This window comes from Rattus norvegicus, chromosome 14 (assembly GCF_036323735.1).
Source record: "Rattus norvegicus strain BN/NHsdMcwi chromosome 14, GRCr8, whole genome shotgun sequence".
NCBI lineage: Eukaryota > Metazoa > Chordata > Mammalia > Rodentia > Muridae > Rattus > Rattus norvegicus.
This window is the reverse complement of record NC_086032.1, coordinates 42,682,860-42,708,100: the sequence shown is the minus strand read 5'-3', so window position 1 is coordinate 42,708,100 and position 25,241 is coordinate 42,682,860. Positions and strand designations below refer to the sequence as shown.

The 25,241-nt window shown below is 45.9% G+C and overlaps 2 protein-coding genes across 2 annotated transcripts in view; both read left to right on the top strand.

The window, feature by feature from the left end:
• N4bp2 (NEDD4 binding protein 2) overlaps positions 1-11,686 on the top strand; it is a 123,121-nt gene extending 111,435 nt beyond the window's left edge. Inside the window, exon 17 of the mRNA XM_039092735.2 lies at positions 11,565-11,686. The gene's annotated coding sequence lies outside the window, so the exon portion shown is untranslated. The remainder of the gene's footprint in view (positions 1-11,564) is intronic.
• The window catches only part of Rhoh (ras homolog family member H), a 30,831-nt gene extending 17,590 nt beyond the window's left edge, over positions 1-13,241 (top strand). The window contains exons 2-3 of the mRNA NM_001013430.1: positions 11,565-11,686; positions 12,116-13,241. Coding sequence (NP_001013448.1) covers positions 12,317-12,892 — 576 coding nt within the window. The 5' untranslated portion in view covers positions 11,565-11,686; positions 12,116-12,316 and the 3' untranslated portion in view covers positions 12,893-13,241. The remainder of the gene's footprint in view (positions 1-11,564; positions 11,687-12,115) is intronic.
• The last annotated feature ends 12,000 nt before the right edge of the window (positions 13,242-25,241 follow it).

The following is a 25,241-nucleotide window of genomic DNA, read 5'->3' as shown; positions in this document are numbered from 1 at the left end:
TAGTAGTAGTAGTAGTAATAACAACAACAATATGTTTTTAAGCCTCGAGGCTCAGTCTAAAACCACATTAACATTTTCTTCATTACCTTCTGTCTCCATAAGACCAAGTTTAGGTGAAAGCCAATTAAAGGTAGATTGTCATATTTTTTAGACTTCTGTGAATCTTAAAGTTAATGCTATTAACTTTATATGCATTTATAGCATTATGTGAATTCTAGCATTATATATGTATAGGCAGTATATCAAGCCATTAAAAGAAGAAAAGAATTGCCCTACACAGAGGTGCCCCAGTGACTTTTCGGGTGCTACAACTTTGTGTCTCAGTTTCCTAACCTCTCAGCTGAGCATCTCAGGAGACATTTAATTGCACGGCTGTGGACTATACGTGATGTAATCTATATAAAAAGGGCTTACATCTGTACTTCAAAGCGGGATTTAAAACTCCAAGATAACGTCAGGATCTTGTTCTCACATGACCCTTCTCGTACCTAGAGGGTTTAAGGAGCAGGCATAGCAGCCATGCACCTGTCGGGTCTGCTCTCCAGAGGGGCAAGTGTAAGGTGAGGTAAGAACATCCAGCAAGCTGGAGTGGCCACTTATGGATGGGAGCAAGGCTTTTACCTGCATGTGCCTGTTGCTCTGCTTGGACCAGTGTTCTTTTGGACAAGGGAAGTTGGGTCTCACTAGGGCCACTGGGCTGTGTCTGCACATTTAGTGTCTATATGGATGGGAAGGAGGAAGAACTTGCTTCTGTGTGTATAGTGTATCCTGCTGGGCAATGCACACAGGTTAATTTGACTGTGTGTGTGTGTGTGTGTGTGTGTGTGTGTGTGTGTGTGTGTCTGTACATATAGTGTATACTGCTGGGCAATACACAGAGGGTAATTTGACTGTGTGTTTGTGTGTGTGTGTGTGTGTGCTTGTGTGTCTGTATGTATAGTGTATACTGCTGGGCAATACACAGAGGGTAATTTGACTGTGTGTGTGTGTGTGTGTGTGTGTAGTGTATACTGCTGGGCAATGCATGCAGGTTAATTTGACTGTGTGTGTGTGTGTGTGTGTGTGTGTGTGTGCCCACACCCCTGTGACAATCCACTGTGTGGATGTGGCATTGTTAGTCTAATTACCTCCTCTTCAGGGACCGTTCAGTTTAACTTATTTACTTTGTTGCTGTCACAAGTGCTGCGGCAATGGAAATCCTCACTTGCCTCCACTATGTGGGTAAGTTTCCCAGCACAATGTGTTCAGAGATAGAAGCGGCTGGTTAGAAGGTGTCTGCATTTAAACTTTTGGTAGATCCTGGCAGGAAGAGAAAGAGTGGGGTGAACAAGGTAATGGGGGGAGGGGGAGTCTATGATCTGTAAAGAGTCCACTTGGCTGATCACTGTGCTCTGCCAGTAATAAAGTCAGACTGAGTTCCTTCTTGCTCCTCTCTTCTCATTTCCCCCTTACCTTTTGACTTTTCTCCCCTTACACCTTCCTTCCTTCCTCTCTCCCGCCCTTCCTCCTTCCCTCCCCTCCTCCCTTCCTCCCTTCCTTTCTTTCTTTTCCTTCCTTTTTACTGAGGTAAGCTCTTGCTATATAGCTCAGTTCACAAGTACTAGACCAGGCAGGTCCCAAACTCATGTCAATCCACCTGCCTCAGACTCTCAGGTGTCCGTATAACGGATGGGTGCCACCATGCCTGTCTGAGTAAGTTCTTTATAGTGTGCAGATTCAGAGTTCTATGATGAGAGCAGCGTAGCTGTAGTGACCACGAGGCGGATCTAGAGTTACCTGAATCCCGTTCTTCCAGGTGACCTCTTGAAATTTTGTATCTTAACTAATTTTGACTGGTAAGTGTGCCCCCCCTTTCTCCTCGGATGCTGCGGGCCACCAGCCTGAGAGGACAAAGGGAGCAGAGGCAGGGAACAGGGTTTGGATGGCTGAGTGTGGTGGAATGAGCTCCCTAGACGATGGCAACAAAAGGAGTCTATTTCATTGTTTCAGAAATAGTGTTTATAAAGGCTTTTCTGGGGGTCTGGGTGGAAAGGGCCGATAGGTCTTAGCATCCGTTGAGTGGGGAGGGCTAATTGGTGATGACACAGCACCGAATTATCACGCAGGTGGGAAAGCAGAGCAGGCTGTGTACGCTGAGCTATACAGCCTTGCAGAGAGCCTTGTACAAGGCCACTTTCAGCCAAGGACAGACAAGACCAGCCCCCTGTGTTCAGGGACTCTGCATACAAAGACAGTAGAGACAGGGAAGCCCCTTTGAGAGAGGGAGTCCCCCATTTTATGCAGAGCTCAGAAAGCCATCTGGTCATGGGGGGCTGCTAACTCAGTAACAAGTTCTCCAACAGAGAAGGGTAAGTCTTAGTGATGTATAACTTATTTAACTGAGTTTAAATATGATTTTGGAATTGGAATGTATGATTTACTCTAAAGCTAAAGATTGAACCAAGAACATGATTGTTCCTAGGAATAGTTTTGTCATATAGAGGAGGGAGGTGTAAGTGTTCAGCCCTGCCAAATACATGTCCACTAAGTTTTGTCCAGTGACATTTATCAAGAACAACACATCTTTTGTTTTTGTTGTTTTTCTCTACTGGGGACTGAACCCAGGGCCTTATGGTAGGCAGAGGTTATATTACTGAGACCCAACCCCTGCCAACAACAACAAAAAAACAAGAGAGAAAGAAACAAAAGAAAATAAATGTTTGGAGTTTGGTATTAAAGATCAGCCCTGGAATAAGGAAGAAACCACTCCTACACTGACGACTGTCATTCCACACAGCTGTTGTTATTTTGTATCTTAGTTCCATTAAGGTTACAGGGGTGGGCAGGCCTGACCCAAGGGAGCACAAGAACCAGCGTGGTCAGAGAGACAGATGTTGGGCCTCAGCTAACTGGCAGTGTGCAGATCCCAGCAGCCTACTTCACTAGCCTGTCATCTTGTGTGAGGCCCATTCCTTCTCTTCATCTTATTTATTGTCCCCTGTGTCAACTGAGGGGACAGTGAAGCTGACAGCAGAGTACAGTTGCCATCAAACGAGGCAATCTTTGTAAAGCACTAGCAAATGCTGATGTTTATAATGCCTTGCCAAAGGTTGAGCATTCAGTTTGGTGTGGGGGATAGCATCCTCTCGGATGACTCAGAAGTCATGGAGGCTACACATTATCATCCATGCTTTGTGCCTCCAGTTCTGTGACTCACCTAAGGTTGTGTTATTAATCAGCAAGGGGGATGAGGATCTAACCGGGCCCTCAGCCTCTGCACCTGGGTCCTTCACAGAGCAGTGATGTTAGACTTTCTCACTAACCAAAATTGCTGCTCTCTTCTCAGGGCTGAAAGGCCCGCAAGAGTTAAGGAGTTATCCTAATTCTAAAGGACTTAGGGTAACCATTACCTGAAAGAGAAATGATCCATCTGAAAAGCACGTCAACGAGAACGGGAATAGCTGTCTGGAGAAATAATTTTATGTTAGAATTGGGAGCTACTTTTTGAGCTAAAAAAAGGTCACTTTGTGTAGTGGAATCTTTCCCCTGGAGAGATGCGGGGGTTGGGGGTGTAGATTAATTTAGGATGAATAATTTGGAGGTGCTAGCTAGCTTTATGAGCTTCGTGCTTAAGTATAAGAGAAAAGACGGAGTGCATTTGAAACACGCCCGGCGGATGGAAAATGTGCTGATTCAGCAGGTTCCATTCTGGGCGTGGAAGTGGGTCGCTGGCAGCTGAACTGCTTTCTGTAACTCTTGGCTTCCTTGTGGGGGAAATGAGTGGGTTGACGCCGATGACCTTTTGGTCCTTTCAGCACACTGAGTTTCTTTCCGTAGTGGGGGACTTGTTACCCTGCAGACTGGGGGTTGTTCAGTATGAGGGAGTACCAGTAATCAGGGGAATTTCCTAAAACATGGGCACACCATATATGTGAAACAAATATTAACAATACATTTAATCAAGAAAAGAGTTAATGGCCTCTCATGTCTGTGAAGAACTTTTAAAAGTCTTTAAGAAACGATGGCCATCTTGTTTGGTTGGGAAAAGCTAAAGACTTAGAAATATTAAAAGGAGCCGGGATGCTGTCGGCTCACACACTTCACTGAGATGAAAAGCAGATTGGACTTAAATCACAAGGTTTTTCTTCAGGATCTTTACCCAGGCAGTGGCTTCCACCTGGAGGCCACATGCTCTGAGCTCCTGCACATCTGTCTCAGTCACTTGTCACCTGATGTCCCAACAACATTCCTTAAACACTTTAAGAAGTCATTACAGGAGCTTGGCAGTGTTACACAGGCCTGTAATTATAGTACTCGGGAAGCTGAGACAGGAGGATTGTGGGTTTAAGGCACTTTATTATTATTTGTGAGTCTTTTTTTTTTTTTTTTTTTTTTTTGCTTCTTTTTTCGGGGCTGGGGATCGAACCCAGGGCCTTGCGCTTCCTAGGCAAGCGCTCTACCACTGAGCTAAATCCCCAACCCTTATTTGTGAGTCTTATAATTAAAGACTCAACTGTTTAAAATCTTACAACTTTATTATTTTTTATTTAATATACAACAATTTTAAAATTTATTTGTTGGGAACAGGAAGTCACTGCACATGCTAGGGTGTGTGTATACATCTTATAGGAGGACATCTTATAGGAGTTGGTTCTCACTTCCTTTGGACATGTGGATTCCAGGAATCAAACGCAGGTTGTCAGTCTTGGCGACAGATGTTTTTACCCACTAAGCCACCTCACTAGTCCTGTTTAAAAAAACGTTTAATTTGAAACATTTGAACCAAGCACAAAAACAGAAAGGCAATTTAATATTCTTCCATATAACCAGCACTCAACTTCAAAAGCTTTTCCGTTTAAAGATTTTTATTTATATTATGTGTAGTGATGTTTGGCCTATATGTATGTGTCAATGTCCGTGCTGAGGGTCCATTCCTCTGGAGCTGGAGACAGTTGTGAACTGCCATGTGGGTGCTGAGAATTGAACCTGGGTCCTCTGGAAGAGTCAACAGAGTTCTTAAGCACTGAGCCATCTCTACAGCCCATTTCCCAAACTTATTTCCTCCCCTTTCCTCAGTTGTTGTCACTGTTCTAGAGAGATAGAAGCTTTTGTGTTTATTTTCCCTGCAAATGCATTTCTGTTAGATAAGGATATGTACATGTGCCTGCGCATGCATGAACATGTGTGTGCGTCTGAACTGAGCATCCCTTGTCTAAATTGCTTGGGACAAAAATATTTTAAATATCAAATAGTTTAGATTGGAATATTTGCATATGTATGACGATAGATATTGATAATAGGGCCCAACTTTAAATATGAAAGTCATTCACATTATTATTTCGCATATAATCCATATTCATAACAGAAATTAATAATAGACAGTCTTTTAAATAAAATTTGTGCAGGAAACAAATTGCCCTGGTGTGAAATCTTCAACCTAAGATTAAGTTGATACAAAGTTTCAGATTCAGGGCCATCCTGATGGCTCGGCTGGGGTAAAGCGCTTGCTGCTCAGCCGGATGACCTGAGTTCGGTCGCTAGAACCCACAAGCTGGAAGGAGAGACTCAACTCGGGCACGTTTTCCTCTGACCTCCATAAACTCTGCTTCCCCACAGGTCAATACATGTAAGGAGCTGAGTACAGCCTCAAACTTAGCAGCTTTTCTGATTTTGTATTTTCACCTTGGCCATGCCCTACCCTTGTAAGATGAAAATACCAAGATTGTCACCTGACAAAGCTAGCAATGGTCCCTTAATGCCACTTAATACACAGGTGGATCCCAGTCCCTTTGAATATCTAAAAAACCAAGCAAACAAACAGAACTCTATAAGCAGGAAGGACGAGGGAGGCTTGGTGGACGGCATTGGTGATACTCTATGACTGGAGACGGTTGCTCACCTTCCTGTGCCTTCCTCCAAAAGGAGAAAGTAAGACTGATAGTTAAAAAAGGAACCAAAAATTAGAGCAATTTGCTTCCAGGAGACTTAAGCAAATCTAGCTGTCTAAAGCTAGATTGTTTTAAAAGCAAAGACATGGGTATACCTCTCATAAATTCATTTTTGGGGGTTTGTGGGGAGATTAAATCTAGAGACACACATGCTAGGTGAGGGACCTGCTACCATGCTGTATCCTCAGCCGAGAAACTTTGTTTCTTTCAAGGGTTCAGCTCAGCCTTTCAACGCCCAAACTGAAGAAACAATGACATCTACAAAACACTTTTTAGAAGGGCACAGGTTGGTGATTGGGGAGGTAGCTCAGCGGTAGATGTTTGCCTCACAAGGGCGAGACCCTGAGGTTTGATCCTCAGCGCTACACACACACACACACACACACACACACACACACGTAAATTGCACAAGTAAAGCTGCCTAAAATGAAGGGAAGGAGACTCGCCTACAACCGCAGGACCCAGGAACATCCCACCTTGGCACTTCGAACATGGGGGGAGCTACACAGTGCAGCATAAATAACCGAGTTACCCAGCAAATGAGGAGATTACATTTAATATTCATTGCTCATTAATTTCCTTTCCTTTCACACCTTTGGAATCATTACTATCTTGAAGTGTACTTTTGACATTTCATTTTAACATCTTCTACACTGTTTTTTATTTTTTAGGATTTATTTTTTTTTGTTCTTGTTTTTGTTTTTGTTTTTTGAGACAGGGTTTCTTTGTATGTAGCATTGGCTATCCTGGATGGAATTCATTCTGTAGACCAGGCTGACCTTGAATTCAGAGATCTGCCTGCCACTGTTCCCTCAGTGTGGGCACTAAAGGTGTGTGCCACTGATGCCCAGCTTTTACACTGTTTGCCCAGCAGTTCTCAATTCTTAGCTAAAGCCTCTTATTTCAAACAGCACAGAAAAGAGTACGTTCCCAGTTAGACATTGAATGTCAAAGTTCCTGCAAAGGTCCTTGCTGCCGTGTGTCTTCCCCCATATTGGGTAAAGGATAACTTCACCCCTGTAATTTCTCCAGCTCATCGGTGGGGACCAGACTTAAGTGCCCACCTCTTCCTGGGCCTGGCTTGGTCTGGCGATGGTACAAGAACTCATAACTCAGAGACTTGGAGGCTTCGGATGCAGACATGTGGGAAGCCTTGGGTTTGGAAGGTGATGCTCTTTTCAATGAAGCTCTGATGAGGTTAACTACACCTTGGGCTTAGGAATGTAAAGCTTGCTTAGAACCTTGGTTCCGGAGAATACATTAACAGTTGCAACGGGTATCTTGTCAAGGGAAGTCCTGAGCAGGATCTGTTTGTAACAGAGGCAATCTGTGTCTAGAAAATGAACTGACAACTGTATGGTCCTTTCGATTGTGAAAGGGAATTTCCTGACTGTAGCTATTGGGAGCATGGTGGGGTGGACCGTTCAAGTAGGATGGAGAATTAGTGACATTAAACACTATAAAGTGTAATTTAAGGTAGAGACTTTGCTGGGCAGTGGTGGCCCATGCCTTTGGCCCCATAACTTGAGAGGCAGAGTCAGGTGCATCTCTGAGTTCGAGGCCAGCCTGGTCTACAGAGGGAGTTCCAGGACAGCCAGGGATACATGTTTCAAAAAAGCCAAAAAGCAACCAAACAACAACAAAAACAGGAAATAAAAGAGAAGAAATAAAGCAAGATAAAGACATTATTTACATTTTTCGTCATTTTTCCCATGCACAAGGTGCATCCTGTCCACGCACACCCTGCCAAGTCTCTGCCACCTCTGTCTACCCCAGCTCCTCACACATCACTCTCCTGTTCCCGCCTATTTGTTGTGTTGTGTGTCACTGAGTTTTACCAGGATTCTGTGTGACCATGAATCTGGAGCTGTCTACTGAAGCTGCAGGCTTAGCAGTGGGCACACAACTGACGAAGCAACTCTGTCCTCTCAGAGGCAGTCAACAGCCAATAGATAAGCCATAAAGGTTAGGGTCCTGGGCTTGGGGGTTTAGCTCAGTGGTAGAGCGCTTGCCTAGCAAGCGCAAGGCCCTGGGTTCGGTCCCCAGCTCCGAAAAAAAGAAAAAAAAAAGGTTAGGGTCCTGTGGAGCCTCCTATGTCCATGTTGGTAGAGAGGCCTGAACTGCTGAACTGTTGTGGTCTCATCATTTTGGGATGTTGGGGGTGGGCATGGTGGGGGGATTTTCCTCTATAGTTCATGCTAGCCTGAAACTCACAGCAACTCTCACAGTACCAGGATTAGAAGGACAAGCTGCTGGACCCAGAGGGTCAGTGTTTGTGAAAAATTATCTCCACCAGGTACTCCAAACCCTTCATAGTCACGACTCGACATTTGTTTTAATCGTGATGCGTTCTGAAGGGGCTTTGCTTTCCAGGGCAGACAGGAAGAGGTCTCTATGTCGGAGTATTGTAAGTGCAGCAGGATCTGGCTGCCATGTTTTCATCTAAAGCTGGTCCTCACGAGCTCCCTGTGAGGAAGGGATCTGGTTCCATTGTATGAATGGGGCTAACCGTTTGAGCTGTGTGCCGACAGAGGGAATTATGGGGGAAAGCAGGGTGACTGAGATAGCGTGTAGGAGTGAGTGGCAGTGGGAGATGCAGGGAGGGGGTCAAGGAAAAGGGTAGGACTTTGAGTGAGGGAGGGGCAGGTTTCGGCCACCGGAGAATCACTGAGTTTGTCTATGGAAGGGTCCTAGTGAGAAACAGTGTCTGTGCCAGGTGAGATTTGTGTGGTAAATGTTAGTCCTCAGAGGAATGGGACGAAGATACCTCATGCCCTAAGTCCCCTCTCTGCCTCTCCTCGTTCCTTCGTCAGAGCAGACCCAAGGACCAGCACTTGGCTTTGTCACCTGGAGCTCTTTCTTGTGACTAAGTGTCTGTGCGGTGGAGGACTGAGAAGGTGCCCCTTTCCACAGAGGAGAGCAGAGGGAAACGGAGCTATGGGACTGGAGGCCCTGAGAGGCAGCTTAACTGCCTAACACTGAGGGTGCTCCTTAAAACACTGTCAGTGGACACTTGAAGTGACTCATCCCATCGAGAGCCCGACAGAGGACACCCGGCCGGTTAGCCACATGACACACTGCTCAAAACTCACTTTTGTTTTTCACCCACAAACCATAGAAGGGATAATGTCCTTCTCTAGGAGAAAGTTCACTGAAATCCATCAGCCTACATGCTGTGTGAGCCTCAGTGGCTCTCCTGAGGGTGCATGTGACACACGCTGAAGACTGAAGACCATGCCCAATAGGGAGAGGCTGTAGCGTGTGTGTGTGTGTGTGTGTGTGTGTGTGTGTGTGGACTGCTGTGTTCTCTGCCCCTCCCCCAGCTCCATATAATGGCCGCCTCCTGAAGGTCTGGCCTGTCCCTTCACCTCACAGAATAGTGCAGGGATTGCTTCCTGTGCTACCAGGTCAGGCAATAAAGGTTTTCCTCTGGCTTCAGTCTTAGTGGGGCCACCAGAAAAGCTTGTCATGTCTCACTGTTTACAGCTTGGGGAATGGAAGCCCTGAGAACTCCCTGGTGTGTCATTCAGTGACAGTGGGAAGGCCACTGCACTCAGCAATAGAGCCATTTTCTCGGGACTGGCATTTTTTTTTTTTTTTCTATTTTTCGGAGCTGGGGACCGAACCCAGGGCCTTGCGCTTGCTAGGTAAGCGCTCTACCACTGAGCTAAATCCCCAACCCCGGCATTTCTTTTTTATCTCTATGGGGGACACATCTCAGCATTTCTTCCTTCCTGTCCTATTTTATTTTTATACTATAAGAAAAATTTAAGTCCTGTTTTTTTGGTTTTTTGGGTTTTTTTTAAAATCTCATTTCTGTGAAATCTCCGTGGCAATGTTTGAAGTTCCCCGTGTAAATGAATAATGGCTTGTCCTTATGTTTAGTAAGGACTGTCAGGGCCGAGGATCATGAGTGCTTTGTTTAGAAACCGTAGTTTGTTCACATGATGTGTTAGGCCAGGGGTTAAGCCCACAGGGTTCTCTCAACAACCATGTGAGACAGGTATTGTGACATTGGTTTTTACTGGGAAGAAACCGAGGTATCATGAGGTTAAGAAACATTGAATGTGACCATAGAGACTGCAAATTAGGTGCCTTGGACTCCATTCCAATGCTATCTGCCTTTTCCTCCCATTCCTTTTTCCATTTTCTCTTTTCTTTTTCTTTTCCTTTCCTTTTTTCTTTCTTCCTTTCTTTTTCTCTTTCTCTTTCTCCCCCCCCCCCCAAACAGAGTTTCTTTGCATAACCCTGGCTGTCCTGGAACTCAATCTGTAGACCAGGCTGGTCTTGAATTCAGAATCGGCTGCCTCTGCCTCCTGAGTGCTGGGATTAAAGGTGTGAGCTTCCACTGAGCTTCTTTTTCTCCCATTCTTAACACACCACCTCAGGCACATCTTTTACAGATATTCACTCAGGAACCCTGGCATAAATCCATTAGAAATAACACACAAGTCTGACGCATGCACCTTCTTACTAATCCTAGCAGGAAAAATGAAAGAATGCTGTGTTGGCTGTAAACAAAGTCACAAAATCATGTTTAGGCTGTCTATAGGTCTAAGGACTTTAGGTCTAACTAAAATATTATGGAGCTCTTCTGTCAAAGATCTGGTGACAAGAGGGTGTCCAGGCCATCATGTGTGAGAGCATCCCACATGTGTGGCATTGCAGCCACTATGCCAGGGACATTCAAGGTTGGGACATCTTTAGTGTGAAAATAGAATACCATGGGTCCCCATACAACTCATTTTTAGAGGAAAACAAGATTCGGACATGTTAAGTTACTTGGCCAAGGTCACATAGCTTATGTGTTAAGAAAGACAGAATTCATAAGAACCATGTGTTATTTATTTAAGTCATTTGCAAAGGCCATCATGGTCTAACGAAACAGAAATTGCAGGTTGACAAGGATATAAAAAGTCTTTGGAGGGATCCCTGGGATTAAGAAGGGTGGTTTAACTTTTGCCCTTTACAGGAATCTGCCTTGGGTGCGCTTTGTGTTCGATAAAGCTTGACAGTTGCTGTCAGGGGAGGTGAATAAAGCCAATTACACTAACAACCTTTAAACACTTTTCGTTTGACTGCAGTGGGGCTGTCCTTGAGAGAATGTACTCATCGGATGGTACACTGTGTGCAAGTCTGAGCTCTTTGCTTGGCGTTTTCCAACCCACAGACAATCAACGCTCTCTTTTCTCCTTCATAAAATTCAGGACCTGTGGTCCTGTGTCAAAACCGGTGTTGAATCTAATGGTTTTCAAACAAGTTGTTTTGTTTAACTAGGGGCCTGCTCTGCAGATGACTGTTCCAAATTGTTGAAGAAAGAAATAATTACATCTCCACGTCTTTACATGCCTCAAAGGCTTACACACTTGCAAACCGAGTAGTAGAGTTTAAGCAACATGTCAGTGTCTACACACAGCAGCATGGGGAACGGAGCCTGCTTTCAGCTGTGAAAAACTCCACAGAGAGTCTTCCCCATCTGTAGCCAATCTTAGTAAAGAATCTCAAGGGAGAAGCCACCGCAGTTGTTAGCGGGATTTCTCTTGCTTCAATGCCAATTCCTGCGTAAACCAAGGACTGGATATAAGTGTAGGAACTTATATATGGCATTTGTCGCTCATTAATTTTTCTTCTTTGCAGTTCCCAAAGTGACTGAGATCTACTAGAACCCTGAGGCCACAAACACGCAGCTGCCTTTGCCTGGGTTCTTTTCTGCTTCTTGGCCAGTCAACAGCTGTTCACGAGTGTCATTCACACATCAGGTGGGCATCTGAGGCCTTGCCCTGTGGCAATCAGAGCAATTCCTTGTGTTACTACCAGGCTGCTCTCTTTTTTGGCCTTCTCTCCTCCCCTCACGTCTCCTCTTCTCCCTGTGGTCTCTTGGTATGTAGCTTGAGCTGGCCTCTAACTCAGGATCCTCCCACCTCAGCCTCCTGGGTCCTGGGATTAGAGCTGGGTACTGCTATACTCTCCATTCAAGGGCTGATTTTTAAGTATAAACTCTCCTCCTGCCTTTGGCCAGGAGAAGTTATGAATGCTAAGTGTTAGGTGATGGGTTCAACTTATATTGCCAAGGGGAGGGATAGGACTAGACAAGGGTTGAATGGCTACCGTTTTAATTAGTTTGTTAACAAGGATGCTCTTGTCATCAGGAAGGAGAGCCTCAGTTTCCCCTTCTCTTTCTGTTCCAGTTGGCAGCCACGCGTCAGAGGTTTCCCACTGCTTCTCACCTGGCCAGACTGGAGACGCAACATCTGTAACCGATGTCTGAGATTCTACGAACATAAGCCCCAGTTGTTGTCTCCTCACTCTATGGAACCTGTTATAGAAACCCATTGAGGGTTCTTCCCCTTGAGATCCTAGACTCTTAGATACAACTTCAGACGAGGAAGATGCTGAGCTCTATCAAGTGTGTGCTGGTCGGCGACAGTGCTGTGGGAAAAACCTCACTGTTGGTGCGCTTCACCTCTGAGACCTTCCCCGAGGCCTACAAACCCACTGTGTATGAGAATACAGGTGTAGACGTCTTCATGGATGGCATCCAGATCAGCCTGGGTCTCTGGGACACTGCAGGCAATGATGCCTTCAGAAGCATCCGCCCCCTGTCCTACCAGCAGGCAGATGTGGTACTAATGTGTTACTCGGTGGCCAACCATAGCTCGTTCCTGAACTTGAAGAACAAATGGATTAGTGAGGTCAGGAGCAACCTACCCTGTACCCCGGTGCTGGTGGTGGCCACTCAGACTGACCAGAGAGAGATGGGACCTCACAGGGCTTCCTGCATCAATGCCATAGAAGGGAAGAGACTTGCCCAGGATGTGCGAGCCAAGGGCTACCTGGAGTGCTCAGCCCTTAGCAACCGGGGAGTCCAGCAGGTATTTGAATGTGCTGTCCGAACAGCTGTCAACCAGGCCAGGAGACGAAATAGAAGGAAGCTGTTTTCCATCAACGAATGCAAGATCTTCTAACCCCGAGGTCCTGTACCCAACATTCATGAACATACCTCAAAGACTCATGGGAGAGGGGAAGGGGGCAAGCCACGAGGACCGATCTTGACCGATCTTGGCACATCTGAACAATCTTTCAGTTATGGGGAAGTCTGCCACTGATGCTTTCACAAACTGTACTCTGCAGATGAACTCTGTGCCAACACAACCTGAGAGATTCCTTGGGGAGCCATGTGAGAAGTCCGTCTTCAATGAGAGATTAAAACGACCATCCTAATTTAGACAATGAAGTGCATTTCCCAAGTATGCTGTATTTAAACCCACATCTTATTTAAATAATGACCAAATATAGAGCTCTTGTTTTCCTGTGTGGGAAGTCCTTTCTTTGAGAAGGGAAACAGTTAGAGGAGGAAATGACCATGTGGGGTTCAACCGTATGTCTGTGGCATTGTTATCTACTTGTGTGCTGTGTTTTTCTAGACAATCAGACTTTCCAATGACCATAAGCCGATCGCTGTAATTCATCTCCATTTCCCTATTATTCGTAGTTTGTATAAGACACAGCTCCGGGTTGGGGATTTAGCTCAGTGGTAGAGCGCTTGCCTAGCAAACGCAAGGCCCTGGGTTCAGTCCCCAGCTCCGAAAAAAAGAAAAAACAAACAAACAAAAAAAGACAGAGTTCAGGACCAGAAGGTATTTTAACACTGCCAATGGTTTTCTCTGTAATTACAAAAGGATGTGTCTTGCTTCCGACGTCACCGGTCACTCAGGGAACTCCAGTTGTCACTCATTAAGCCAGAGATGGAAGGAAGACAAATCTTCCATCCAGAGAGTCATACTGTGCAAAGTAACACCGCAGAGCTTGGGACGGGTGCAAGGGGGAGACCTCCTCGCCTGCATCTCCCGACTGTACTTCCTGATCGGTTACAGGTCTGGGAGAGGGCAGGCGTGTTATGAATTATAGTTAATTGGCTAGCACAGCCCTATCGTTTATTAATTTTAATAATATGTATAATTTAATAATTGCTGAATCAAAGCAATCAGAAAGGCGCCCATATACGTAGGCCCATGTATGCGTGAGGGAAAGGGCAGGATTTATGGTTTCTCCTGTCACATGATACTCACGTGTGAGAAACATTACAGATCTCAGGTCCAGAGAATGAGAAGCCTGCAGCCATTACTCAGATAATAAAGAGGTGTTGGGAACTACTAACTCAACAGGGAGATGTGCATAAATGCAGTCCTCCTTCCTAATTGTTTGAGATGGTGCCTTTCACCTTCTCTGCACCCTGATGTATCATTTATAGTTCCAACCTCATAACTTGGAACCACTTGAAGCACCGTTCTTGGAGCCCAGCCCTGTAAAGGTGTTATGTGGCTGTCACCATGAAGGGTGAGGACCGTGCAGGAGCAGCCCTGAGGATTATGCTGACATAAGCAAATCGCCTGTCACATGGATTCTCTGGCTGGCTGTGCGGTTACACGCTGTGATATACAGAACACCGCTCCACCCCCTGACCCGGTGATGCTTCTGTCTCCCAGGGCTAAGAGGTTTGCTTCCAGCTGACCTCTCAGCCTTCTGGTTCTGTGACTTGGTCTTGCTGTTGGGCCAACTACGTTCCTTGACTTGAGAGCTCTTGTCTTCAGCTCTTGGCAGTGGGCATCCTGGAGGTTGGGATGTCGAAGGCCTGAGCAGGCAGGGGAGGGGACAGGGGCATGTGTCCTCCAGGTCCCTCTGATTCGCTCTCTCCTCATTCTCCACCATACAAAGGATTTTATGTTTGTTTTTCTTTTGGAGTGTGTGTGTGTGTGTGTGTACATTGTTGTTGTGAATTGAAACTTTTTTTTTCTCACACTGTCACCCAGGATGGCCTCAGACTTGCAGTGATGCTCCTGTCTCAGCCTCTCCAGTGCTGTGACTACAGGTGTGAGCTACTGTACCTGGCTTTCAAAAGGTCTTTAATAACAAACCCAGCTTCAAGATTAACCTGTGGAATATTTTAAAACACACTGGAGAAACGAACTGCCCCCCACTCAGTTGGCTGTCCCTCAATGCTTTCCTTTCTCCTTATTGAAGGGAGGAAGGGAGCATCTAAGAGTGGGAAGGACCCATGGAGGAAGAGGAAGGTTCATGGTGGAAACAGGAGGGGAGGCCAGCAAGGCTGCTTATGGGCCTGAGTGAGGTTTGCCTGTTGACAGGAGCCAAGTACAAAGCTCTTTTGAGGAAGGAAGCCTCACACTGGAGGGCAGGAACTCACGTGTGAAGCTTCCTCCGTGTGCACCTGGTGGAAACTGAACCAGGCAGGGCCTTTCTTCTCTTGTGTCCCCGAGGCTGTGCTGCCTCATAATTATCTCCTAGGGCCCAGTGCAGAGAAGGAGCCATAGCTAAATGAAGTTGTGTGAGAGAAAGCAAGAGATTGGGCCTCAAAGCAGTTCTGAGAAGGAGGTAGACATGAGCAGACCTGCTGGAGCAGGAGGTAAGTATTGAAGACTGAACTCTGTGGAGGAAAGCATTACACACCTACGTGAAGGCATATGAGTCTTCCCCTTCAGTGTGTGTGTGTGTGTGTGTGTGTGTGTGTGTGTGTGTGTGTGTGTGTGTGTGTGTGTTCGATCTATTCTCATAAGAGCCCTCGAGCCATCTGTGAAGGCCCGCCTTTCTGACCACAATATCTCTTAATCCTATCACGGTGATCAGGCCTCAGAGGAGCAGTTTGAGGGGGAAGGGACTCACATTCCCTCACGCCAATGCTCTTCTGTCTTACTTTATACATCCTAGCTAAATGGGGCAACAGGATAGTCTGGCCCAATACAACGGGGTTACATGACAGGACGACAAAAAACATCCGGATGGTTAAGTATGTAGAGCACTTTGGATACCTGGGCACCATGTTAAGCTCTTGTATGTCATTATCACAACTCATGGTGTGTAAGTGGCTCACAGGAGCAACTTGAGCCTCAGTATGTTGATGGGACTGACTTGAGTCATACAGTGGGTGAGCATAAGAACTCTAAGTCTGGAGCAGGTCTGCGTGGCTCCAAAGCGCTACACAAACCACCATGCCCCACTTCCTCCGAGCAGTTAGTTGAATGGCTTCCCCACATCCGATCCCCTGTAGCTGCAGGCTGCACCCCCTACCAGTCAAAGGCTTGTAGTTAAAAGATGGTGATGACAGGCACACATCACCACACCCGACTTTAAAGATTTTATTTTATTTATTTATTTATTTATTTATTTATTTATTTATTTATTTATTCATTTATTTATTGCATTACTGGTTATCAAAACCAAGGCCTCTTGAATACCAGGCAAGCACTCCACACTGAGCTATCCCCCCAGCCCTAAAGAATTATTTTAAATAGGATATCCCAGGTCTAATCTCCATCTTCCCTTTTGTGGTAATTTCTGGTAATGAGGCTATGCTCCAGTAACTCACCCGTATCCCCTATTGCAAAGATTCCTATTTCTACCCTGGGATTTTCAGCGTAATTTCCTAGACTGCTTGTGTGTGACGTGGCAATCACGAAATCCAACATGACATCAAGCTCTCATCAGCTTGGACAAAGTTCTGCTTTCTTATCTTACTGTCTTACTCTTCAGGTCTCACACATTCCCCGAATGAGCAGCAGGGGAGAAGAGAGCCTGGCTTGGCCCCTTTGAGGATTTGAGACCCAGGAAGGGCGATTACAAACCATGAGAGGTGGCAGGAGCCTTCCAGTTTGGCAGATCTGTGGTGTTGTAAAGTGATGGGGGTGTGGCGGGGGGCAGACCTCTGTGAGGGTCGGTCCTCCAGGTTAGAAGGCAGTCCTTGATTGGGAAGGGGAGGACAGACCTCTGTGAGTGTTGTCCTCAGGGTTAGAAGGCAGTCCTTTGGGGTTGAGTGACCTCAGCATGACTCTGGCAGACCTTACCAGTCCTCAGACGCTGTCTCTCTTGATGAGGCAAAGAAATACAATCCCCAGGCAAGGTGTCCAGCAGCTTTTCACAAGATAAAACAAGGCGTGAGAGCTACCTGTGCTGGGAGCGCATGAAGGCCCGTGACCAGACCTAACGTCTGAATTAATCCTGAGGACTCAAAGAGTTACACTGACATAAAACTTAGTGCTACCTAAAAAGCCATGGAGAAAGGAAGAGTAAGAAGTTAGACTGTGAGACACTTTAGAGTCAGGAAATCTGAGTTGAATGTCTTCTATCCTGTATTTCCTTTTCTTAAAACATAGGTACTGTGTTTAACCTTCTAGCGGAGCATTTAATAATGATCATGGGAGGGCTTCACGTCTGTAAAGTTTCGCTTAGACGGCCACGTTATCGCCTGTCTGCTGGGTCCCTGTGATGAAACATACACTGAATCTCTAATCAGATCAGAAATTTTCTGGAAGTTTCATCATGTGAGCAACATGACAGGAAACCCACACAGAAGCAGATTCTGCTTATAATATTGTCAACTAGAGCAAATAGACAAAATGACCCAAAATAAAAAGAGGCAACAAACTCCATCTAAATGCCTACGGTTGCCAGGCCTGTGTCAGCACTTTATAGATACCTCAGAACACACACACACACACACACACACACACACACACACACACACACACACACAGAGGAATGGGGTGGGAGAATATTTTTTGCTGAGGCCCAGACATACAAAGTGATGTTTCTTTTTACTGTCACTTCTCAAATGTCCCAGTTGACCATCTAATTTCCATACACATAAGCTTTGCCTGCTGAGTTATATGACCAATGATGTCCACTTGCCATTATGGTTGCTAGTTTAGACAACATGGCTGGTCCCTGTCACATACTGTAGTCAATGCTTAGCAGTCTTCTCGAATGTCCCGCCTTCTCTCATTCTTTCTGTAACGATCTCAGGTGAGCACACCCTGTCCTGTCAGGCTGTTTGCTGGCGCCACAGGGTCTCTGTTTCCCAGTGTTCCTGCTTTCACCAGGCTAGTCCATGGACTAGCAATCCAGGTCTCTTCCTAGCTGCTTCCACTCTCTCAGGAAGTCGGAAGGAGGGGAGAGTGTCGGGTTCTTTCCTTTTCCCCATCGCTTGGTGCTGTGTATCTGCAATGGCCAAGTCCCCCACCCCAGGGTCGGGGCTCCAGCTGCAGCTTCCTCTGGGCCTGGATATAGCCTTTCCTCTCCTGGTCTTTAGTCCTAAAGAAAGCTGAGGTCAATCTCCACTGACAGGTGAGGCTGGGCAGTGTGGATAACCAACTCCCCTTCCCTGAGCCACAAAATGAAAACCAAAACCATGTGCCGCATCCATCTGTCTGGACTGGAAAGGGGAGTTGAGAAAATAGAAAGATGGCTCTGGGGGTGTGTGTTACAAATTAAGAGTATCACACTGAAGGAACTGTCAGTCTGCACGGTGCACCAAGAATGACCAGCAGCCATCCAGTGGAGCATTTCAATTTAAAGAAAGATATTTGGCCTCAACACCACGGTGCTTAGCTGGGCTGAGGCAGCAGGATCAAAAGCCTGACCTGAGACAGGGCTAGACGTCCAGATCCTGTCTAAAGAAGTAAAGGCTATTTCTTGATAGAGAAACTACATATGGTCAAAGAACAAGAATGTATATGACGGATCATATACCTCCTCGTGGACCTGTTGCAAAGCCCATCAATGCTGTACCTGTTTCAAACCACCATATCAGCGAAAGCATCTGAAGGTATGATAACCTCGGCGGGGTGTGAAGCAGTGTGAGAGCCCTCATGCCGCTGACGGAGTGTGAGCTGGTGTAGCCGCTGTCTTTACCTAGTACAGCAGAGTTTATTGTACTGGTGACCCCACCCCCAAACCCATGCCCCGAGATACACTTACATGGATCTTCATGACGACACAAGTAAGAGTGCTTGGTAGCATGGTAGGTAATGGCCAAGCTAGAGACAGTACAATGTCACCATCACAGGAAGGCCAAGTAAATTAGGGGGATTCACTCATGGACCACAATGCAGCACAGAAGGGGATGATCTAGGCTACAGATTGCAGCATGAATGAGCATAGACAAACGTGAGGGGGAAATGTGAATACAAACAGCAGAATTATTCCACTTATATGATGTTCAAATGTGAGAAAACTTAACAGTCAGGGTTAAAGGTGTTTTACAGAATAGGACAAAACCCAAGTAAGCGGTTACCTCTTTATGAGCTCACAGAGTGAATGGACAAGGTCAGCAGAGGTGTGACACATATTGGTCACGTTCTTAAATTTGGAAAGTCAGTAACGGAGTGTTCATTGGGATTTTTTCTTTTACTATTTAGTCTTCAAAAAATTCTTACACGTTTATCTGCCATTTAAAGTATGGTATAATTAATAATTTAAAACACTATTGAGAAGTTGGAGTCTAAGGTCAAATCCCCAAACCTGAATCCCGGCTCTGCCACCGCTGAGCTCCGCAGCCTTTTGTGACTGGACTCCTCTGTGTGTCGCTTTCCTCATGGTGTGAAGCAGGTAAAATGAAATCATAGGGTTGTGAGCACTCCCAGCTAAGACAGCACCAGTAAGTGCTCAAGAAACAGCATGTGTAGCATCTGATTATGTCCCTCAGGGCTGGGGGACCTTAGGTCTTGAGTGGGTGAGGACACCAAAGTTTGGAGATTATGAAGCGACAGATCACAGACTCATAAGTTGGCATATCTGGACCCTCTCGTTCTCCCAACCAACTTTAGAGGTTGGTTACTGTGATCTATGCACAAAGACCCTTGAGTATCACTGAGTATCACCATGAGGGCTTACCATAGCATGTCACAATCATTATTAATCTCCATTTCATGGTGGCCGTCTTAGCCCCAGACTGCAAATGGCCAAAGTTCCTGATTTTGTGGCATTCACATCTCTTTAGGAATGGGTGGGCAGACAGTATTTGTATGAAGAAATAAGACCAAGGTAGGAGAATGATCTGTGCAAAGAATAAAACAAACTGGGATCAGGGAGAGAGCCTTGGTGCCTGAGTTGTGCAGCCAGGCCTAACTGAAGATGAGTGCTCGGGCCTATCTGTGCCTCCGTTTTGTAATAAACAGCCCTCTGGAAGAGAAAGCCTGCACACCTGCGTCCTTAATCAGCATTTGATGCTGCAAGGCCTTTCCCAGGAGTGATTGGACTTTCCTGGGGTCTGCTGCCATCTGCCCACCTGTAAGGATGGCCTGACCCGAGTTGTCTGCGGTGGGGGTTAGCAAACAGCCTAGAACAGGACAGTAGCACTGTTCGCAGAAGCAGAACACAGCCTAGAGCTCCGGCCAGCTGGTCGTTTCTAACGGATTCTGAACAAAAAGGAGGAAATGACTAGAACTCAGGATGGAGATAGGGCTCAGGGCTCAGAGCCAAGACCACAGAGTGATATTGAGAAGTGGTGAGGCCACACCCTACAGAGCCCACCCCTGGAGGCTGCTGGACTCTTTCGCCCTTGGGGTAGGGCTGTGATAGACAAGCATATGGTAAGGTCTGGAACTTTCACAGGGACTGAAACAGACCGGAGTTAATTCCAGTGCGTCACTGGCATTAACTTCAGGGCAGCCAGACCTGTCATCTTGCGAATTTCCTGAGGACAGCCTTGAATTGATCACTGTGCATCTGTGTGTGTGTGTGTGTGTGTGTGTGTGTGTGTGTGTGTGTGTGTGTGTGTGTCTACTGTGTCTCAATTTGATCTTGTCCCACGCCTCTGTTTTTATCTCCCACTCCCCTCATCATTCCTATCCACAGACGGGTACCCGTCTCAGCCATCTGAAGCAGTAGATGCTGACCTCCCAGCCCCAGTTGGTCAGCTGGGCCTCAAGGGAGGGAGTGAGGATTGAAAAAGGAAAAACAATTAGACAACATGACTCCAGCCAGTGCTGAGGTTGAAGCAGGTTTATTTTACTCCAGCCTGCTTTTATATCATTCTAGATACTTTGAAAAAGACATGGTGGATTCTTATATCAAAGACAAAGTAATCAAGCCAAGCAGTAAACAGGGAGACCACACAAGACAGTAAATGGTAAAGTAGAAAGCAAAGCCTCACACAGGGCAGTAACAAAGTAACGGAGTGAACAGAGCCCCGTGGTCACTGTTATTCTTACCTGAACCTAGGTCCTTGTCTGAGCCCAGTGACAAATGCCAAATTCCTAGAAGTGACACCAAGTCTCTCAACTTGTGAGTGTGTGTGTGTGTGTGTGTGTGAGTGTGTGTGTGTGTAATTGTTTGTGAGTGTGTGTGAGTGTATGATTGTGTGTGTATGTGTATGTGAGTGTGTGTGAGTATGATTGTATGTGTGTGTGTGAGAGTGTGTGTGTGGTGTTTGTGTGTGAGTGTGAGTGTGTTTGTGAGTGTGTGTGTGAGTATATGATTGTGTGTGTATGAGTGTGTGTGAGTGTGTATGTGAATGTGTGTGAGTATGATTGTATGTGAGAGTGTGTGTGTGTGTGTGTGTGGTGTGGTGTGTGTGTGTGACTGTGTGTGTGAGTGTGTGTGTGGTGTGTGGTGTGTGTGTGACTGTGTGTGTGACTGTGTGTGTGAGTGTGTGTGTGAGTGTGTGAGTGTGTGAGTGTGTGTGTGTGTGTGTGTGTGTGTGTGTGTGTGGTCTGCTACAGCACCTGCTTGTTGTTTCTGCATAAGTGGTACCTGTGTAAAGGTCAGAACACAACTTTTGGGCATCAGTTTTGCTTCCCAGTGTGAGGCAGGTTCTCTTAGAGTACTACAGGCTAGCAGGCCCTCGGGCTTCTAGGAGATTCTCCTGCGTCTGTCTCTGGTCTTGCTGTAGGAGCCCAGGATCACAAATGTAGTCTATAGCATCCATGCTGGCTGGTTTTGTGTTAAGTTGACACAAGCTAGGGTCATCAGAGATGAAGGAGCCTGAGTTGAGGAAGAAACTTCTATTAGAGTTGAGTCCGATGAGATACAGCTGGAAGGCATTTTCTCAGTGATCAATTGGTCCAAGCCCATTTGGTTGGGGACATCCCTGGGCTGGTGGTCCCAGGTCCTGTCAAAAACCAGGCAGAGCAAGCCATGGGGATCAAGGCAGTAAGCAGCACCCTCCATGGCTTCTGTACCAACTCCTGCCTCCAGGGTCCTGCCCTGCTTGAGTTCCTGTCCTGACTTCCTCTGGTGATAAACAGCAATGTGGAAGTGTAAGGTGAATGAAAACCTTTTCCTCCCCATGTTTTGGTCATGGTATTTTTGTGGCAGCAATAGAAACCCTAACTAAGGCAGCATCTGACTTTATTACATGGGTCCCAGAGATCCAATCTCAGGCTGTCAGCCATCTTTTTGGCCAGAAGCCTGTTTCTAAGGAGAATCTAATCCCATTATTATTGTCTTCCCACACCAACTCCTGTGAAGCCCTTAGATGCCTCTGAAGTGCTTTTCCATGTCTATCTTAATGACTGCAGGATTGGCCAGCACCCAGGACTGGGTGCCCGGGCTTCCATGGCCTCAGCACAGTGCTGCAGCTAGTCTTATCGTGTCATTTTCGAGGGCAGAGCAGGTAGGGCTCAGCAAGCTTGAATAACTCACCCACGTGCTGCAACTCAGGCTCACAGGAGCAGAGTTTGTGCTGATTTCTCTGGACTACAATTCCCACCCCTCCACCCTATGCCAGCACACATAGATGCTCTGGGAGTGGGATGAGGCAAAATGGCTTGGCCAGGTGGGACACATGGTTACTGACCAGAAACGAGGTGTGTGAACTCGAGTCAAGATGGGTCACAAATGTGAATCTCAGAGCAAGCCAGTAAGCAGCATTCTCTGAGGTCTCTGCTTCAGTTCCTGCCTCTGGTTCCTGCCTGCTGCCGTTGCTCTGACTTCCCTCAATGATGGACTGTAATCAGTAGGCTGACATTAACCCCTTGTTCCCCCACTTAGTGTCACAGCATAGCAACAGGAAGCAAACTCAGACATGAGGTCTCCTATCCCAAGCTTGGCTTTATTCTTGTAATGGGAACTTGCTGTTTAATTGGATCTACAACCCACCGACTAAGGAAAGTAGCTTCTGTGCTTTTGCATGTACCCTCCTCGCCTTGTTTCATAGTTTGGATCATGATGGGATCATTCTACTGGAAAGGACTTCTAGGAGGTGACTGGGGTTAGAGTTCCTATTAACAAGAATAATTGCTCACCATGTGAGCATGAATCAAGAAGCATCCAGGAAGCAAATTATTTAAAATTTAGGACCCAAATAAATTTTATCTTTATTCTCTGGTTACTGCAGGCAAACCATCCTAGTTTCATGGTCCCTCTGTGAGCATAGATCCTTCTCCTGAGGGTCTAATGTTCAATGCAGCCTGGCCTGCACCCACTGAGCCATCTTGCTAGCCCTCTAACTCCATAACTACATAAACCAGGAGAATTGGAGCGGAATATCTGGGCCCAGAAAGAAAATGCTTAGTTTGACAAATACTTTGATCTTCTTGTCAAATGGCCTTCCTGAAGTTTCTTTGCTCCTTTACTTTTCTTGTCCCCACATATTGGTGGGGACAAGTACCTGCTTTCACTTTCTCTGCCCTTCCAATGGGATGAAGCCCCAGCTGGAGCGAAAGCAAGCATATTCCTTTGGTCTTCAGAGGAGACTCAAGCTCTTTAGCAAACATCCAGGGACAAACTCATCCAAGTTTCGTTGATGTCTCTGAGTCAAACTGTGGCTGCTAGGCTTAGAAACCTGACTCCATCTTGCCACACTTCCTCCCAGGAAGGGTTGGGAGGAGGGTTGTGGAGGAAGGAAAGGAGGAGGCCTGGGGCAAAGAAAACCCCCATCCTGCCACAACACAGAGTTTTGGATTGTCTCTGCTTTGATGCTACTGTCTTTGATTCTCCCTGGTTGTTTTCAAGTTGGGGTGTTGTAAGGAGAGCTTGTGAATGGCCTGCACTGAGGCCTGAGGTGGAGCAGCCTGCCTAGGCGAGGAAGCCTGGACCTACATACAAGCATTATTTTATAGCAAGCAGGTTATATTTAGGAATGTACTTGTATGCATGTATATGCATGTGTTGTATGTATATGCATGTGTTGTATGTATGCAATAACAATTAATGGAAGAACGATGATAGGAGGGAAGGGCCTATGGGAGGGTTTGGAGAGAAGAATGAGAAGTTGTTATGTCATAAATCTCCAAAGAAAAAAAGACTACAGCTACTCACAGGACAGGGAAGTTTGTTTTTCCATGGTTCTGTGATCATCTGGTTAAGCTCTGTGATACTGTTGAAGGACCATTCTTTTTTAATTTACAATCATGGCAAGTGGATGCTGTTGAAAACCTCACTGACTGCCAGGAGCCCTCCGGCTAGGAGAGGGTAGGACCAGGCACAGAGTAGGACTCTGATGTGGCTTTAAAGTCTGAGGGTCTCCAGGCATTCTAGCTCTCAAACTGTACTGAAATGCTGATTACTTCTAAAAAGTCCTAAAAAACCTTTTTGCTCTTTCTGAGGATAAAAAGCTGCTGTCTTAGGCCATTGACACCTGTATCCTGACAGCAGGGGATTAAGTAATGTGGCCTTCATTCTAAATCAGCAGGAACTGCATGGCTCTAAATTTTGGCCTGCTAGTCTGAAGTCACAGAAAGAAAAAGGATCACTTTTGAAAAGTGAATTTAGTGTTTATTACTCCATTGTAAAAAGTTTCCCATGAAAGCTAGCTAAGGAGAAAAGCAGGAAGCTAAGTGAGGAAGGGAAAAATTCTACTCTAAGTGGAAAAAGGGAAAAAAAATCTTTTCTCATCTCTTAGTCCTCATTACTTATAAATCTTTCAGAATACATGATCAGATGTTAAAGAGTTCATCACACGTGCAGACAAAAAAAAATTAAATCCTAAATTGAAATAGAAGTTTACAACAGAGAATGTTTACCTGCAAATCCATTGGGAGTAACTATCTGGCTAAACTCCCTGGTTGACAGAAGGTTTAGAACCTTAACTAAGTTATTAGTGAAGTTTTGTATAGATAAATCCAGTTCTTACTTCCCTTTTTATGACCTTCGGTTAATTCTTGGAATGTGCTCTGAGGAGGAGAAAGTCTGGTCACCATCTAAGAGCAATTACCTGGTGACACATGGGAGACTGACACAGTTCTCATTGAAGTTTTGACTATCAGAAAAGGACCTAATAGCAATCACTGATACAGTTTTAGGAATTCTTATGGGATCATCATTAAGTCATCTATTTCTCTCATAGCATCATTGTAAGACAGCACATCTTTGTAGATCTACAGAGATCTGCTCAACAGGGTGGGCTGATGCCTAGTGACCATCATAGATGTTTAATAATGACAGGAAAAGCATGTTAATAGCAAGAATCTTTCCTAAAATGAATTATCGTAGGCCTTGCCTATATGCAAATCTGTTGCAGATTAATCTGGAGCAGACAGCTCATGAAGATCCCCTGCTAGTTATTAGCTTGTCCTATTATGG